This window comes from Lutra lutra, chromosome 10, assembly GCF_902655055.1.
Source record: "Lutra lutra chromosome 10, mLutLut1.2, whole genome shotgun sequence".
NCBI classification, from domain to species: domain Eukaryota; kingdom Metazoa; phylum Chordata; class Mammalia; order Carnivora; family Mustelidae; genus Lutra; species Lutra lutra.
Window position 1 is genome coordinate 72942743 of NC_062287.1, and position 18409 is coordinate 72961151.

Here is an 18409-nt window from a genome sequence, read left to right on the forward strand (position 1 = left end):
GAGCGGAGCAGGAGTGGGGAAATGACCTCCGTCCTGTTTGCTTATTGTTTTGGTCATTTTCATCTCAGCTGCAGCCCTTTCCTCAGCGGTAACAGTTGGTTCTAGCTTCCAATTTCTTTTGGAGCTCCTAGCCTCATTTTGCCCATTCAGTGGTATCAGGTTTTGATAGCCAGGTAGCCAGGTTTTACTTCTTCCAGAGGTCTGAGCCTGGCTCCATGAAGCCCTCCTTTAGTCTCTCTCTTTGTTCCCTCAGTCTTGGGGTAGTAGATTCAAACTATGATTTCTATCTCTGGGTTACCTCAAATGTTCCCTTTTTGTCCTTTCAGCCCTCCAACAGCTGTCTCACCAATTCCCTATATTAAATACCTCCTGTTGAAATGCTTAGAGTGGTTTCTGTTTTCCTGTACAGATCCAAATACATAGACTAATATAAAAATGGATCTATAAACATTATCTGGTTTTCTTATCAATTAGCTTAGAAGTGATATGTGATCCTTCTGGGTGAAACTCCTTATCTTCCTTATGTTCCTGATATATAACACATAATTTAGTACATTTTAGAAGCTACAGTTTTCCAGAAAGTTCAGATGGCATCTGATCTGAGAAAAAAGGGTAGCAAAATAGGGACTTTGATCCCTTTCCCTTACTTCTCATCTTTAGAATCTGGCCACTGGAATATGAGGGAAAACTCTCCTTCTATGTAGTTCTGTATTCTGTTTCATTTGGTAAACTCAATTCAAATCAGAGTAAGCAAAAAAGAGACTATACAGATTTTCCTGGACTTATGAGGTTACATCTCAATAAACTCATCATGAGTTCAGAATGTATTTAATACACCTATTCCACCTGTCATATCTTAGCCTAGCCTGCCTTAAGCATGCTCAGAACAATTACATTACATTATTGTGGATGTAACTACACTCTAAGCTAATGTAATTAGCTAATTAATGTAATTTAATAATGTATTATAATGTAATATTATAATATTGTATTATATTACATTATATTACATAATGTAATAATGTAAGCTAAATAATGTTATAAGCTAATTACATTAGCTTAGAGTTGGGCAAAACCATAAAACACAAAGCTTATTTTATAATCAATTGTTGAATATCTTGTGAAATGTATTGGTTCTGAAAGTAAAAAACAGAATAATTGTCAAGTGTATCCATTGTTTACCTCATGATTGTGTGGCTGACTGGGAGCTATGGTCTGGTTGTATGCCCATCTACCCCTAGGTTGGAGATCCAGTGTTAAATGTACTGTGCATGAAATGGGTTCCCACAGGTGGCCACCTTTTTATTTTAGTCATAAGGATGCATACTAAAAACTTCAGCCAATTCAGAAATTAGGCATAAAGGTTAAATGTAATAAAATCCTTTGAAGGAACTTAATAGCTTTTTATCATTCTTAAACTATTATCTGAAGTGGAAAAAAAGCCACTTATAAAAAAATTATCAATTAGTTTTGAAGGCAAAGCAATTAGTAATTTTTGCTACATTCTGTTGCTTACTTTGACTTCTTTCTGGTCACTCTAGGCACACTCACACACTCACTTTTATAGCATTTTTTCTATTAAAATATAACTGTACTTCGATTATAAAGTAGCCACACACGAATTTTTCTTTTTATTTTTTAAATACTGAAGTAAGAACATTCTTCAGAATATGTTATTCAAAATTTTCATGTATTTTAGGATTTGGCCGATGAACTCGCCCTTGTTGATGTCACAGTGGACAAATTGAAGGGAGAAATGATGGATCTTCAGCATGGCAGTCTTTTCTTTAATACTTCAAAGATTACCTCTGGAAAAGGTTAATTTTAATTTAAAGAGTTCTTTTCAGAGTTTTAAGAAAGACTAATGAATTTTACCAAACTGGTCTCCATAAATATAAAATTAAAAATACAACCACTCTCATTAGGACATACAGTTTAAAAGGTTAATTTTTTATTTTTAAATCATTTAAAAAATGATTTTATTCATTTATTTGTGAGCAAGCACAAGCAGGGGGATAATAGGGGTGCCTCAGTGGCTCAGTTGGTTAAGCTTCTGACTTTGGCTCAGGTCATAATCTCAAGGTCCTGGGGATCAAGCCCCACATTGGGTTCCCCACTCAGTGGGGAGTCTGCTTCTCCGTTTTCCTCTGCCCCTCCCCCTGCTCATGTTCTCTTGAGTAAATAAAATCTTTTAAAAAAGAAACAATCATTAAAAAATTAATTATGAAATGCTTGACATATAAAAAGAGTTTAAGTATAACAAACATCAATGTATCCAACACCCAGGAAAAAAAATAAAACATTACTAATTTAGTTGATATGTTCTGTGTTACATCTATTCATGTCTCAATCCTGAATATACTGGTTATCTTTATCATGCATTTCTTTTACACTTGTATTTTAGTGACTTACCTCATATTATATAATTAATAGATATAATTGGCATAAATACATTTGGATATAAGCATGATTAATTCTTTTTTTTTATTACCAAATAATGTATTATTTACCCCAGGGGTACAGGTCTGTGAATCATCAGTCTTACACATTTCACAGCTCTCACCATAGCACATATCCTCCCCAGTGCCCATCACCCAGCCACTGTATCCCTACCCCCGACCCTGAGCAACCCTCAATTTGTTTTGTGAGATTATGAGTCTCTATGGTTTGTCTCCCTCCTGATCCCATCTTGTTTCATTTTTTTCCCCTCCCTACCCCCATGACTCCCCACTCTGCCTCAATTTCCTCATATCAGAGGGATCATATGATAATTGTCTTTCTCTGATCGACATACTTCACTTAGCATAATACCCTCATCCACATCATTGGAAATGGCAAGATTTCGTTTTTTTTAATGGCTGCATAGTATTCCATTGTGTGTGTGTGTGTGTGTGTGTGTATGTATACCACATCTTCATCCATTCATCTGTTTATGGACATCTGGGCTCTTTCCATAGTTTGGCTACTGTGGACATTGCTGCTATAAACATGCAGGTGCATGTGCCCCTTCAGATCACTACATTTGTATCTTTAGGGTAAATACCCAGTAGTGCAATTGCTGGGTCATAGGGTAGCTCTATTTTCAACTTTTTGAGGACACATCATACTGTTTTACAGAGTGGCTGCACCAGTTTGCATTCCCCACCCTCATCGGTCTCCCTGCTCAGCGGGGAGTCTGCTACTCCTCCTCCCTCTGACCCTCCCCCTGCTTGTGCTCTCTCTGCTTCTCTCTCTTTAAAAAAAGGGAAGAAAAAGTAAACAGACCTTCCCTATGAAAGTCTACTAATTGGGAGTATTCAGTTGCCTTAGATATCAGTATGTTTTATATCAGTTAATTTACTGAATCAGTTCAGTGGAGTCAGGTTAAAAGAGCTACTGTATTAAAATACTTAAAAAAATCATTCAGCATTTACTTTCTGGTAATGTGGCAGGATAAACACCTGGATCAGTCTTTTTGCTGTAAATTACAAAACTCCTGCATAAAATATAAAAGAAAGATGTTCTCAATCCTTAAAGAATTCATTTAGAATTGATATGCTCTTAATAAAGACATTTTCAGAATAGGCATTGAGTGAAGTCAGGAAACTAGAGAGTTAAGCAGAGCATTGTAGCTAGTTTTTACTAGCTAGCATTAGTCAGACTTTTCGAACTTCAATTTTGGTTTCCACCGCCTCACAGGATTTAGGAGACTGGAGACAGGGCTTAATTTGGGGAGTTCTATAGGAGTTAACTTCATAAAGCTGGAACTCCAATAGGGTTAGTAAACTGTATTTTGTAAAGGGTCAGATATGTCAGGCTTTGTGGGATCTATAGCCTCTGTCAAAACTACTCAACTCTGCTCTTGTTCTAAAGCAGTGATCAACTGTATGTAAAATGGGTGTGGCTATGTTCTAGTGAGATTTTATTTACTAAACCAGGCGATGGGCCAGATGTGGCTTGCTGGCCCTCATTTGGCAATTCCTTAATATAAGGATGATCTTGAAGTAATTCGTTTCTCCCTATCTCTGGGGACTGACAGTAAAATCAAGTGTCTCAGCTGCTTGAGTAAAGGAAGGAAATGGTGGCCAAGATTGTAGATACCAGCTGGCCCTTATTTGAACTCCAAAAAAAATCTAAAGCAGTCTTTTTTTTTTTTTTTTTAATTTATTTGACAGAGAGAGATCACAAGCAGACGGAGAGGCAGGCAGAGAGAGAGGGAAGCAGGCTTCTCGCTGAGCAGAGAGCCCGATGCGGGACTCGATCCCAGGACCCTGAGATCATGACCTGAGCGGAAGGCAGCGGCTTAACCCACTGAGCCACCCAGGTGCCCTAAAGCACTCTTAAGACTTAAGATAATCTTGGGGCACCTGGCTGGGTTAATTGGTTAAGTGTCTGAATCTTGGTTTCCGGTCAGGTCAGGAATTCATGGGTCAGTGGGTCAAGTGGCTCCGAGTTCAGTGGGGAGGCTGCTTAAAGGTTTTCTCCCTCTGCCCTTTCCCCCACTTTCTCTTCCTCCCTCAAATAAATAAATACATCTTTTTTTTTTTTTAAGATTTTGTTTATTTATTTGACAGATGGAGATCACAAGTAGGCAGAGAGAGAGAGGAGGATTCAGGCTCCCCGCCGAGCAGAGATCCCAATGCGGGGCTCAATCCCAGGACCCTGAGACCACGACTCTAGCCAAAGGCAGAGGCCCCAACCCACTGAGCCACCCAGGCGCCCCCAAATACATCTTCTTTAAAAAAAAAAAAAGATTTTATTTATTTATTTGACAGACAGTGATCACAAGTAGGCAGAGAGGCAGGCAGAGAGAGAGAGGAGGGGAAGCCGGCTCCCTGCTGAGCAAAGAGCCCGATGTGGAGCTCCATCCCCATGACCCTGGGATCATGACATGAGCCGAAGGCAGAGGCTTGAACCCACTGAGCCACCCAGGCACCCCTAATAAATACATCTTTAAAAAAAAGACTTAAGGTAGTCTCTAGAAGAAACCCACTTTATTTCAGGGCTCAAAGAAGTTCCACAAATAATATTCCAAAAAAATGAACATCTCACAGTAGGACTAATTAAATCTACCAAGAAAATGCATGAGCAAGAACCAGCAGAGATAACAGAAAAGGCTACCGTAGATTTCAGATGTTGAAATTATGAAACACAAATTAGAAATTAACTGTAATTATTCCACATAAAGAAATAAAGACCAACTTGAAAATATCAGTATAATACAGGAAAACCTATATTTTTAAAATAGCCAAATATAAGGGTGCCTGGGTGTCTCAGTCAGTTAAGTGTCCAACCCTTGATTTCAGCTCTGGTCATGATCTCAGGGTCATGGAATTGAGACCTGTGCTGGGCTCTGTGCTCAGTGCAGAATCTGCTTGAGATTCTCTCTCTCTGCCTCTCCCCCCAACTCTCTCCTTCTCTCTCAAATAAATAAGTAAATAAATAAAATCTTTAAAAAGAAAAGTAAAATAGTCAAATATAACTTCTAAATATGAAATAGAGTGAAATAAAAAATTAATGGATTTAATAATAGAGCAGACACACTGAAGAGGGAAATGATGAATCTAAGGCAATTACAAAGAAGACAGCAAGAGCGGCACCTGGGTGGCTCAGTGGGTTAAGCCGCTGCCTTCGGCTCAGGTCATGATCCCAGGGTCCTGGGATCCAGCCCAGCATCGGGCTCTCTGCTGAGCAGGGAGCCTGCTTCCCCCCCCCTCTCTCTTTCTCTTTGCCTGCCTCTCTGCCTACTTGTGATCTCTGTCTGTCAAATAAATAAATAAATAAAATCTTAAAAAACAAAAGACAGCAAGAAGTAGAAAATAGGACAGGCTAAGAATCATGGAGGATAAAGTGATAATATGTCATGTACATCTAATTAGAAAAGTGAACAGGGAAGACGAAATATTGGAAGATTTATAATTGAGCATTTTTGAGAACTAATGAAAAATAACACACATACTCAAGTCAAATAATCTCAAGGATAAATACAAAATCCTATCTAACACATTTTTGTGACATTAGAGAACACTAAAGGCAAAGAGAAAAAAAATGTCACTAGACAAATTACAGAAAAAGAAAAGAATAACTGACTTATCAACAGCACAGTGAAACCTGAATACAATGAAATGATATCTTTGATGTGTTGAGAAAGAATAAATGTCAATCCAGAATCTCTACCCAGCAAAAATATCTTTCAAGAATAAGGTTATAGGATGTCTGAGTGGCTCAGTGGGTTAAGCCTCTGTCTTCAGCTCAGGTCATGATCTCAGGGTCCTGGGATCGAGCTTCCCTCTCTCTCTGCCTGCCTCTCTGCCTACTCTTGATCTCTGTCTGTCAAATAAATAAATAAAGTATATTTTTTTAAAAAGAGAATAAGGTTATAATACATTTTCAGACAGACTAATCAGACACTCACTAATAATGCAAAGCCAATATATGGAAAGAGCACAAATATCCATCTACTGATGAGTGGATAAAGAAGATGAGAGATAAATATATGTATGTAGGAATATTACTCAGCCATCAAAAAGAATGAAATCCTGTCATTTGCAATGATGTGGATGGAACTAGAGGGAATTATGCTAAGCGATATAGTCGATCAGAGAAAAACAAATACCATATGATTTCGCTCATGTGGGATTTAAGAAGCAAAACAGATGAACATAGGGGGAGGGAAGGAAAAATAAAATTTTAAGTTGAAAACAGAAAGGGAGGCAAGCCATGAGAGACTTGGTAATTATGGGAAATGAACTAAGGATTGCTGGAGGGGAGGTGGGTGGGGGAATGGGGTAATTCGGTGATGGGCATTAAGGAGGGCACTTGAGGTAATTAGCACTGGGTGTTGTATGCAACTGATGAATCACCAGATTCTACCTCTGAAACTGATAATACAGTATATATTAATTGAATTGAGCTTAAATTAAAAAATATTTAATTAAAAATTTAAAAAATTAAAAATGCAAAAATATATACATAAGGCAAAAGAAGAGTGAGCTTAGTACAAGGTCTGAAATGCAAGAAAAAATGTGAAGAGCACGAAAAATGGTAAAATTGAGGACAAATCTAAATAAATGCAAATTGTATAAGACCATATAATATAGGATTAAAAATTTTTAAAATATAGCATATAAATCTGGGTGTGAAATGTGGTAATGGGGAATGAAGTAGTGTTCTGAGTTCCTCAGTCATTAGGGAAGATGGAAAGGTGATGATTACCTTTGGACTTTGATAACTTAAATATGCATATTGTAACTACTATGATAATCTTTAAAAGAATAGAAACAGTGTAACCTCTAAATTAGTAAGAGGGAAGTAGTAAAATTAGAAAAACATACCTAGTGAATCAAAAAGAAGGTAAAGGGAAAAAACATAAGAAAAGAGACAACATATAGAGCTAAAAGTTTAGTGAGGATGGTTGACATAAAGTTATTAATAAAAACTTAATTGTATATATGTCAAAAACAAGCAGAAGAATTTAAAGCTATTTTTTACATTATCAAAAATAGGAAGTACATGGAAATAAATCTAACAAGATATCTATAGAGCTTTTATTCAGAAAAGAAGACAACCTTGTTGAATGATATTAAATACATAAATAGATAGACCTTGCATATGGAAGTCTATTTGTAAGATGTCCATTCTTCTCTTGATTATAGATGATACGCAACCATAGTCAAAATCTCAAAATGCTTTATGTTCTATAGACACTAAATTCATTCTAAAATTCATTTAGAAATTGAAAGGTCCCAAAATAGACATTTTTATAAGATTATTAAAAACACCTATTTGATCCAGCCTTTCATAAATAATTCCGTAGAAGTTCCATTCTGCCACAGATGCATCTGTGTGGTAAGAAGCCTGCCTGTTCCATCCAACTGGTGAATGGCTGAATGAGGTCCCATCTCTTATCCCAGCTAGTGTGCATGCCTTTCATGTTGCTCCTGTCTATTGCTTACTTCCAAATCCAGATAACTGAATAGTCCTTTATCCCCAAAGTAGATTCAAAGCAGTTGGTTCAGGCTTTCCAGGATCTTTTCATCTCTAAAATCCCCGGTAAATCATGGGAGGACTAAAGTCCCAGTGGGTGGCATATTGGCCATCTTTGAAGAGCTGCCCCAGCCTCTGTTTGCTTGGCCTCTTTGCTCAGCTTCACCATGGTGATGGCCTGATTGCCCAGTAAAATGTATTTGAGAGAGAGAGAGAAAGCACAAACAGGGGGAGAGGCAGAGGGAGAATCAGGCTCCCCTCGAAGCAAGGAGCCCCATGTGGGACTCGATCCTAGGATCTCAGGATCATGATCTGAGTTGATGGCAGACACTTAACGACTGAGCCACCCAGGCGCCCCTCTTTCTTTCTTTCTTTCTTTTTTTTTTTTTTTTTAAGATTTTATTTATTTATTTGACAGAGAGAGAGACCCAGCAAGAGAGGGACCACAAGCAGGGGGAGTGGGAGAGGGAGAAGCAGGCTTCTTGCCCTCCTTAATACCCATCTCAGTCAATTCTTTTCTCTGGTATATATTGGCATTTTGAAGCTGTAGTTGATATACGCCTGTCTTGATATCTTTTTTTTTTTAAAGATTTTATTTATTTATTTGACATAGAGATCACAAGCAGGCAGAGAGGCAGGCAGAGAGAGAGGAGGAAGCAGGCTCCCTGCTGAGCAGAGAGCCCGATGCGGGGCTCGATCCCAGGACTCTGAGATCATGACCTGAGCCGAAGGCAGCGGCTTAACCCACTGAGCCACCCAGGCGCCCCTCTTTTTTTTTTTTTTTTAAGGGAGGTTTCTTTCTTTCTTTCTTTCTTTCTTTCTTTTTTTTATAATTTTTGGTGAAAGTTTTTTTTTTTTTTTAGATTTTATTTATTTATTTAACAGAGATCACAAGTAGGCAGAGGCAGGCAGAGAGGGGGGGGAAGCAGACTCCCCACTGAGCAGAGAGCCCAATGCAGGGCTTGATTCCAGGACCCCGAGATCATGACATGAGCTGAAGGCAGAGGCTTAACCCACTGAGCCACCCAGGTGCCCCTTTTTGTTTTTTAAGATTTTATTTATTTATTTGACAGAGAGGCAGTGAGAGAGAGAACACAAGCAAGGGGGAGTGGAAGAGGGAGAAGCAGGCTTCCTGCTGAGCAGGGAGCCCGATTTGGGGCTCGATCTCAGGACCCTGGGATCATGCCCTGAGCCAAAGGCAGATGCTTAATGACTAAGCCACCCAGGCGCCCCAATGCTGAATCATTTTTTAAGAACCATATAAAAGAAAAACTGTTTTTAGCTCAGTCTGGCAGATGAGGATATAAGGGTCAGAGGAGCAGGCAAAGTACTTGTCCAGGGTCAGTAACACCGCAAGAAGTGGCAGAGTCAGGCAGTTGGACCTTAGAGCCTTTGCTCCAGATCATTATGATTTGCTGTGTCTTGGAGGTTTGAGTTATATTTACAAAGGAAAATAACAGGTGAAGAGATGATGGCATTAACAGAATCAGGGGACCTGGAAAATCTGACATAAAATTAAGACACAAAGCTAGTAATATCATTTGGAGGCAGATGATGAAAAGACTTGATCTTTTACTTTGGTAGAAAGTTTAATTGTATTTGTTGGACATTGTAATATTTCAAATAATCTGAACTGCGGAGAAATGACTCCGCAGAGTTGAGGGGGTAGGAGGAGGGGAAAGAGGGATGGGGAAAGAGAGAGATTGAGAAATTACTTTGGATTTCTGTGGTTAGATAAGACTTTATAGAAGGTGAATTTGAGTCAAGCAAGGTCTTTGAACAAGAATTAGTAAACTGGGGCTGCCTGGGTGGCTCAGTGGGTTAAAGCCTCTGCCTTCGGCCCAGGTCATGATCCCAGGGTCCTGGGATGGAGCCCCGCATCGGGCTCTCTACTCAGCAGGGAGCCTGCTTCCCTTCCTCTCTCTGCCTGCCTCTCTGCCTACCTGTGATCTCTGTCAGATAAATAAATAAAATCTTAAAAAAAAAAAAGAATTAGTAAACTGTGCAGAAAGAAAAGGACTTCCTCCTGTAGGTCTTTTACTTGATACAAAGGAGAGAGAATTTCCTAGAGAATCTTTGAAACATATCAGGCTAAGACATACCATCTTTCTAAGTTTATCTTTCTAGTTAAAATCTTTGCTGAGACAGGAAAATATTAAAATGTTTATGGCTTATAAATTATCTTCTGTTTTGGATTGGAAAAATAAGAAATGGCCATAAATGGAGATACAATAATGTCTTTAAAAGTCAGCAGATTTCCTTTTTTAACCCACTTAGCCACCCAGGCGCCCCAGATTTCCTTTTTTAAAAGGAGCCCAGGGGCACCTGGCTGGCTCAGTTTGAAGAGCATGCAACTCTTGACGTCAGGGTCATGAGTTCAAGGTATATAATGCTTTTTTAAAAGTCCACTATGGGAAGTGAGCATCATATCATATTATCATTGGATTTAATAGGTCAAACAGTTGTATGACTGGTCATTAGACCTAGAAAGTAGTTTATACCTTCTTGTGAGGATCAAGAACTACTTTGTGATCTCAAATCTAGTCCCTTATCATAGAAGTAAATACATACTCATTCTTAGAATCTTGAAATAGACATAAATTCTCAGAGTTCTAAGCTTCATAAGGTGTTTCTAAGAGTCCAGAGCATGCTGACTTGCATTGCCTCAGGCCTTAAAGAGAACTGAGAATGTGGGCTAAAAGGGATGGTAGAATATGTTATTATTAAAAAAAAAATGTGACAACTGGTAAGTCATAGTAACAAGGCCTCCTTCAGGCTATGTGATGTAACATTGCTATGTGGAAAGTCTTTTCATCTGTAAATGCCAGTATGAAGGTAGATGTGTACCTTATTTGTTTATTTATTTATGATAGATGAGTACTTTATTTTTTTTAAGATTTTTATTTATTTGAGAGTCATAGGGAGTGTGACTGCAGGGGAGGGCAGAAGGAGAGGGAGAAACAGACTCCCTGCTGAGCAGGAAGCTGAAGCAGGGCTCAATCCCAGGGACCTGGGATCATGACCTGAGCTGTGGACACTTAACCGACTGAGCCACCCAGGCATCCTGATAGATGAGTACTGTAGTACCAAGGTTTTACAATAGACTTTTAAAGAAGTAAGGCACAGTAATTATGGCATTCTTGATCCAAGTATTGCCTTCTGTTTCTTTTTAGATTACATAGTATCTGCAAACTCCAAATTAGTTATTGTGACAGCAGGTGCACGGCAACAGGAGGGAGAAAGTCGCCTTGCCCTGGTGCAACGGAATGTGAACATCATGAAATCAATCATTCCTACCATAGTCCAGCATAGTCCTGACTGTAAGATGCTTATTGTTTCAAATCCAGGTAAGTCTTTTATCCTCCCTTTAACTGAGTAAGGATGATCTTTCCATACTATTTTAAAAAACAACTTCACTGAAGTAATGTTTATGTACAACAAACTCTACCCATTCAAAGTATATGATGATTTTTCCAGCTTTATTGAGATACAATTGACATAATGGGTAAGATGTATAATACAATGATTTGATAGACTTGTTTATTGCAGAATGATTTCCACAGTAGGATTAGTTAATACTTCCAATACCTCACATAATTACCATTTCCTTTTTATGGTGAAAACATTTAAGATTTACTCTCTTTGCAGGTTTTAGGTATATAATACAGTATTGTCAACTATAGTCACCATGCTCTACCTTAGATACTCAGAGCTTACTCATTTTATAACTGTAACTATAAACATTTCCCCCCTTCCCCAGCCCCTGGCCACCACCTCTTTGTTTTTATGAGTTTGACCATTTTAGAAGCCACATGTAAGTGACATCATACAGTATTTGTCTTTCTCTGCCAGACTTAACTTCACTTAACATAATGCCTTCAAGATCCGTCCATGCTATCACAAATGGCAGGATTTCCTTCTCTCTCATAGCTGAATATTAAGTTGTAGTTATATAATTTATACAGTATAAATTATAATTATATAATTTATATAATAAATATGTATGGCTGAATATTGTACACATACAATATTAAATTGTATACATATATGTATATATATATATACATATATATATCTTACATTTTTTTTCTTCTTGTGCAGCTTTTATTCCCATGACACATTCATTCCATAACTAGAAGCCTGGATCTCCTTCTCCCCTGAACCCATTTTGCCCGACCTCCTCTCTCCACTCCCCTTTGGCAACCATCAGTTTGTTCTCTGTATTTATAGGTCGGATTCTGCTTTTTGTTTGTTTATTCTTTTTTTTTAATGGATTCCACTTATGAGTGGAGTCATATGGTATTTCTCTTTCTCAGTCTGATTTATTTCAGTTAGCATAAATACCCATGTTTTCTCAAATGGCACAATCTCATTTTTTATGGTTGTATAATATTCCATTATATACTACATTTTCCTTATCCATTTGTCTGTTGATGGACACTTACATTGCTTCCATATCTTGACTATTGTAAATAATGCTGCAAAAATACAGGGGTGCACATATCTTTTTAAATTAGTGTTTTCTTTTTTTCAGGTAAATACCCAATAGTAGAATAATTGAATCATATGGCATTTCTGTTTTTAATGTTTGAGGAACCTTCATACTGTTTTCCACAGTGGCTGCAACAGATCGCATTCTCACCAACAGTGCACAAATGTTCTTTTTTCTCCACATCTTTGCCAACACTTGATGTTTCTTATGTTTTTGATTTTAGCCTTTCTGACAGGTGTGAGGTGATATCTTGTGGTTTTGATTTGCATTTCCGTGATGATGAATAATGAGCATGTTTCCATATATCAGTTGGCCATCTGTATGTCTTCTTTGGGAAAATGTCTATTCAAGTCTTTTGCCCATTTTTTAATTGGGTTATTTATTTGGAGAGGGTTGAATTTTATAAGTTCTTTGTATATTTTGAATACTAACCCTTTATCAGATACATATTTGCAAATATCTTCTCCCACTCCATAGGTTGCCTTTTAGTTTTGTTGATAATTTCCTTTGCTGTGTAGAAGCTTTTTATTTAGATGTAGTCCCAATAATTTATTTTTGATTTGGTTTCCTTTGCCTTAGGAGACATACCTAGAAAGAAGTTGCTATGGCTAATGTCAGAGAGGTTACTGCCTGTGCTCTCTTCTTGTACTTTAATGGTTTCCTGTCTCACATTTAGGTCTTTCATCTATTTTGAATTTATTTTTGTGTGTGGTGTAAGAAAGTGGTTCAATTTAATTCTTTTGCATGTGACTGTCCAATTTTCACATATTATTGAAGAGACTGTCTTTTTCCCATTGGATATTCTTATAGTTGTGGGTTTATCTCTGGGTTTTCTATTTGATTCCATTGATCTATGTGTTTTTTTTCTTGTGCCAATAACATACTGTTTTGAATTCTACGGTTTTGTAATATAACTTGAAGTCCAGAACTGTGAGGTTTCCAGGGTTGCTTTTATTTTTCAAGGTTGCTTTGGCTATTTGGGGTCTTTGTGGTTCTATATAAATTTCAGGATTATTTGTTCTAGCTCTGTGAAAAATGCTGTTGGTATTTTGAAAGGGATTGCATTAAATATTTAAATTGCTTTGGTAGCATGGACATTTTAGCAGTGTTTGTTCTTCCAATCCATGAGCATGTCTTTCCATTTCTCTGTGTCATCTTGAGTTTCTTTCATCAGTGCCTTACAGTTTTCAGAGTACTGATCTTTCACTTCTTTGGTTAGATTTATTCCTAGCTATCTTACTATTTTTGTTGCAACTGTAGATGGGATTAATTCCTAAATTTCTCTTTCTGCTGCTTCATTATTAGTGTATAGAAATGTAACAGATTTCTGTATGTTGATTTTATATCCTGCAACTTTACTGAATTCATTGATCTGTTCCAGCAGGTTTTTGTGGATTCTTTTGGGTTTTCTATATATAGTATCATGTTATGTGCAAATACTGAAAGTTTCTCTTTTTCCTTGCTGATTTGGATGTCTTTTGTTTCTTTTTGTTGTCTGATTGCTGTGGTTGAGACTTCTAGTACTATGTTGAATAAAAGTGGCGAGAATGGATATACCTGTCTTATTCCTGACCGTAGAGAAAAGCTCTCTGGTTTTAAACATTAAGGATGATAGTAGCTGTGAGGTTTTTCATATATGGTCTTTATTATCTTGAGGTATATTCCCTCTAAACCTACATTGTTGAGGGTTTTTTTCATTAATGGATGTCATGCTTTGTGAAATGCTTTTTCTGCATCTATTGAAAGAATCATATGGCTCCTACCCTTTCTTTTATTAATGTGCTGTGTCACATTGATTGATTTGAGAATATTAAACCATTCCTGCAACCCAGGAATAAATCCCACTTGATTGTGGTGAACTATTTTTTAAATGTATTGTTGGATTTGGTTTGCTAGTATTTTATTGAGAATTTTTGCATCCCTGTCCATCAGAGATATTGGCCTATAGTTCAGTTTTTTAGTGGTGTCTTTATCTGGTTTTGTTATCAGGGTAATGCTGGTCTCAGACTGAATTTGGAAATTTTCCTTCCTTTTCTGTTTTTTGGAATAATTTGAGAAGAATAGGTATTAACTCTTCTTTAAGTATTTGGTAGAATTTGCCTGTGAAGCCATATGGTCATGGACTTTTGTTTACTGGGAGTTTTTTGATTAGTGATTCAGTTTCTTTGCTGGTTATCAATCTGTTCAAGTTTTCTAGTTTTTCTTGCAGTTTTGGTAATTTATATGTTTCTAGGAATTTATCCCTTCTATGTTGTCCAATTTGTTGGCATATAGTTTTTCATAATATTCTATTATAATTGTTTATATTTCTGTGGTGTTGGTTGTTATTTCTCCTATCTCATTTGTGATTTTATTTTCTTGTTTTTTTTTTCTCTTTTCTTTCTTCTTTTTTTTTTTTTTTAAGATTTTATTTAATTTGTTGGAAAGAGGGAGGGAGGGAGAAAGCACAACCAGGGGGATCAGGAGGCAGAAGGAGAAACAGGCTCCCTGCTGAGTAGGGAGCCCCATGTGGGACTTGATCCTAGGACCCTGGGCTCACAACCTGATCAGAAGGCAGATGCTTAACCAACTGACCACCCAGGCATCCCTTCTCTTTTCTTTTTGATGTTTGGCTAGAGGTTTATCAGTTTTATTAATCGTTTCAAAGAACCAGCTCCTGGTTGCATTGATCTGTTCTATTGTTTTTTTAGTTTCTATATCATTTATTTCTGCTCTAATCTTTATTATTCCTTCCTTCTGCTGGCTTTATGCTTTTTCTTTTTCTGGATCCTTTAGGTGTAAGGTGAGGTGGTTTATTTGAGATTTTCCTTGCTTCTTGAGGTGTGCATCTCTTGCTATATAGTTCCTTTTTAGGACTGCTTTCACTACATCCCAAAAGTTTTGGGCCATTGTGTTTTCATTTTCATTTGTTTCCATGTATGTTTTATTATTTATTTATTTTTTTAAAGATTTTATTTATTTATTTGACAGAGAGAGATCACAAGTAGGCAGAGAGGCAGGCAGAGAGAAAGGAAGGGAAGCGGGCTCCCTGCTGAGCAGAGAGCCCGACACGGGACTCGATCCCAGGACCCTGAGATCATGACCTGAGCCGAAGGCAGCGGCTTAACCCACTGAGCCACCCAGGTGCCCCTCCATGTATGTTTTAAAACTTCTTCTTTGATTTCCTGGTTGACTCATTCATCGTTTAGTAGCATGTTGTTTAACCTCCATGTATTTGTGGTCTTTCCAAATTTTTTCTTGTGGTTGACTTTAGTTTCACAGTGTTGTGGTCAGAAAAGGTGCATGGTTTGACTTCAGTCTTTGTATTTGTTGAGGCTTGTTTTTGACCTGATATATGATCTATTCTGGTGAATGTTCATGTGCACTTGAAAAGAATGTGTATTCTGATGTTTTAGGATGGAATATTCTGAATATATCTGTTAAGTTCAACAGATTCTTTCTTCTTTTTTTATTTTTATTTTTTTAAAGATTTTATTTATTTATTTGACAGAGATCACAAGTAGGCAGAGAGTCAGGCAGAGAGAGAGGAGGAAGCAGGCTCCCTGCAGAGCAGAGAGCCCGACATGGGGCTTGATCCCAGGACCCTGAGATCATGACCCGAGCCAAAGGCAGAGGCTTTAACCCACTGAGCCACCCAGGTGCCCCGTCTTTCTTCTTTTTTAAAAAAATATTTTATTTATTTGACATTCAGAGAGAGTGAGAGAGCGAGAGCATAAGCATATAAGGCAGAGAGAGGGAGAAGCAGGCTTCCTACTGAGCACGGAGCCCGATGTGGAGCTCCATCCCAGGACCATCATCAGGGCCTGAGCACAAGACAGATGTTTAACCGGCTGAGCCACCCAGGTGTCCCATGAGCAAACTGTTCACTGCCCAAGTGGGGATAGGAATAACACCCTCTAGGAGCTGTGTTATGTGGTGGTCCTCTTCTCTAATGACCTGAGCCAAAGGTAGCACTTAATCCACTGAGACACCCAGACACCCAGATTCTTTCTTTTTTTTTTTTTTTTAATTTTATTTATTTATTCATGAGAGACAGAGAGAGAGAGAGAGAGAGGCAGAGGGAAAAGCAGGACCCTGGGATTATGACCTGAGTCGAAGGCAGACGCTTAACATCTGATCCACCCAGGCGCCCCAGATTTTTTCTTCTTGATCCATTCTGTTGTTGATGCTATCTAGTGCAGTTTTCATTTCACTCATTGTATTCTTCAACTCTAGAATTTGGTTCTTTTTTTAATGATTTCTATCTCTTCATTAAATTTCTCATTTTTGTTTTCCTGATTTCCCTGAACTATTTCTGTGTTTTCTTGTAGCCCATTTACTGCCTTAAACCAGATATTTTGAACTCTTTGTTTGCTAAATCACAGATCTCCATGTCTTTGGGGTTGGTTACTAGAAGATGATTGAGATCTTTGGTAGTGTCATGTTTCCCTGATATTTTTTTGTTCCTTGAAGTCCTGTGTCACTATCTTTGCATTTGAAGTAGTTGTAACCTCCTCTAGTCTTTACCAACTTAGTTCAGGGCAGAAATGTCTTCTGTTAGCCCTGCTAGGAATTCTGAGGCTTTCTCAGACCTCTGTGTATGCCTGCTTCACACATCTTACACCCTGTTGTGGCAGAATTCTTAAGCTTCTGCGCCTTATTTTGACCCTCATTGCAGTAGGCCAGATGCTGACAACCTCTCTTTTACTTTCCCAAGGATGTGGCTTAAGTTATAGTTTGCAGTCTCTTTCTGACCCACAGTTTTGGTCCAGCTTTCTGCCTGTGTTCACTAGCTATTTGCTAATGCCCCCTCTTGCTATTGGAGTAGTACATACCGGGAGCCGACCACACAGTACAAACTGGGAGCCGATCCACTGCCAAGGCATTCCCAGTGGCTCAAGGGCACACTTCTTGATGGAGTCCACAGCACATTTAGTAGGATCTGTATCTCGTACCGCCCCTTTGAGAGTCCTGTCTGCCACTGTCTTAGCTTCTCCTCATTCCCCAGTCATGCAGCACAGGACTCAGTACTTTGGATGGGGTGAGAAAAGTGGGCTTCTTTGGCAGGAGTTTGCGTAGCTAGTGAAGGTAGACGCTTACTCACACACTCAGACTTCCTTTGTGGGAGAAATCATGTGCTAAGAATATCTCTTTTGGCACTGAGCTCTTCCACCTTGGGGGAGGAGTGATGTATGTAAAGTCAGACTGTTCCTCTCACCCTCTACAATGCACCCAAACTCATTATTTTGCCCCAGTGGTGTGCTGGCTCTTCTCTGTTGGGAAACCTGAACTTCCAGAAAGGCTGTCCTATCCCTGGGTGGATTGTCTTAAGATGGTATTTTCCAGGGGCTCCTGGACTGCAGTAAAGTGGGGCTGGAATTGGCTCATGGGCCATTGCAGAGTCCACAGCTGGGACTGAAGCCTCTGTGCCTGTTATATGCCTGACACATGTGTGTGTGAGTCTTCTTCTGGGTTCCTTGGCGTATAGTGCTGAATCGTACTGATCCAACAAAGGCAGTTTTGTCCATGGGTGGATGCTGGATTGTTGGTTTTGAGGAGTGGGTGGTAAGAAGGTTTGTTTTATTTGGCTGTGTTGCTGATGTCATTCCGCAGTGGGTATTGATAGATGTAATCACTCATGAAACCACCACCATAATCAAGAAAGTACATTTCCGTTACCTCTGAAACTTTTCTTGTGCCTCTTTGCAGTCTGTCGCTTATTCTACCTCTGGCTCCATTTTTTGGAATCTCATATAATGGCATCATACATTCATTAGTGAATATAATCCCTTTTGTTGGGTTTCCTTCACCTAGCATGATTATTTTGGGATTCATCCATGTTGCTCAGTATATCAATGATCTGTTCCTTTTTTTTTTTACTGCTGAAGAGTAATTAATCTTTCAAATAATTTAAGATTTTCTTTGTTTATCCACTCATATCCATTTATCCATTGGTAGATACTAGGTTATTTC

At 38.3% G+C, this 18409-nt stretch overlaps 1 protein-coding gene and 1 pseudogene across 1 annotated transcript in view; one reads left to right on the plus strand and one right to left on the minus strand.

Annotated features, from left to right (window-relative positions):
- Positions 1–18409, plus strand: part of LDHC (lactate dehydrogenase C) — a 48661-nt gene that overhangs the window by 6449 nt on the left and 23803 nt on the right. The window contains exons 3-4 of the mRNA XM_047691799.1: positions 1700–1817; positions 11139–11312. Of these exons, the coding sequence (XP_047547755.1) occupies positions 1700–1817; positions 11139–11312 (292 nt within the window). The remainder of the gene's footprint in view (positions 1–1699; positions 1818–11138; positions 11313–18409) is intronic.
- LOC125078728 (mitochondrial import receptor subunit TOM7 homolog) lies at positions 7963–8134 on the minus strand (annotated as a pseudogene).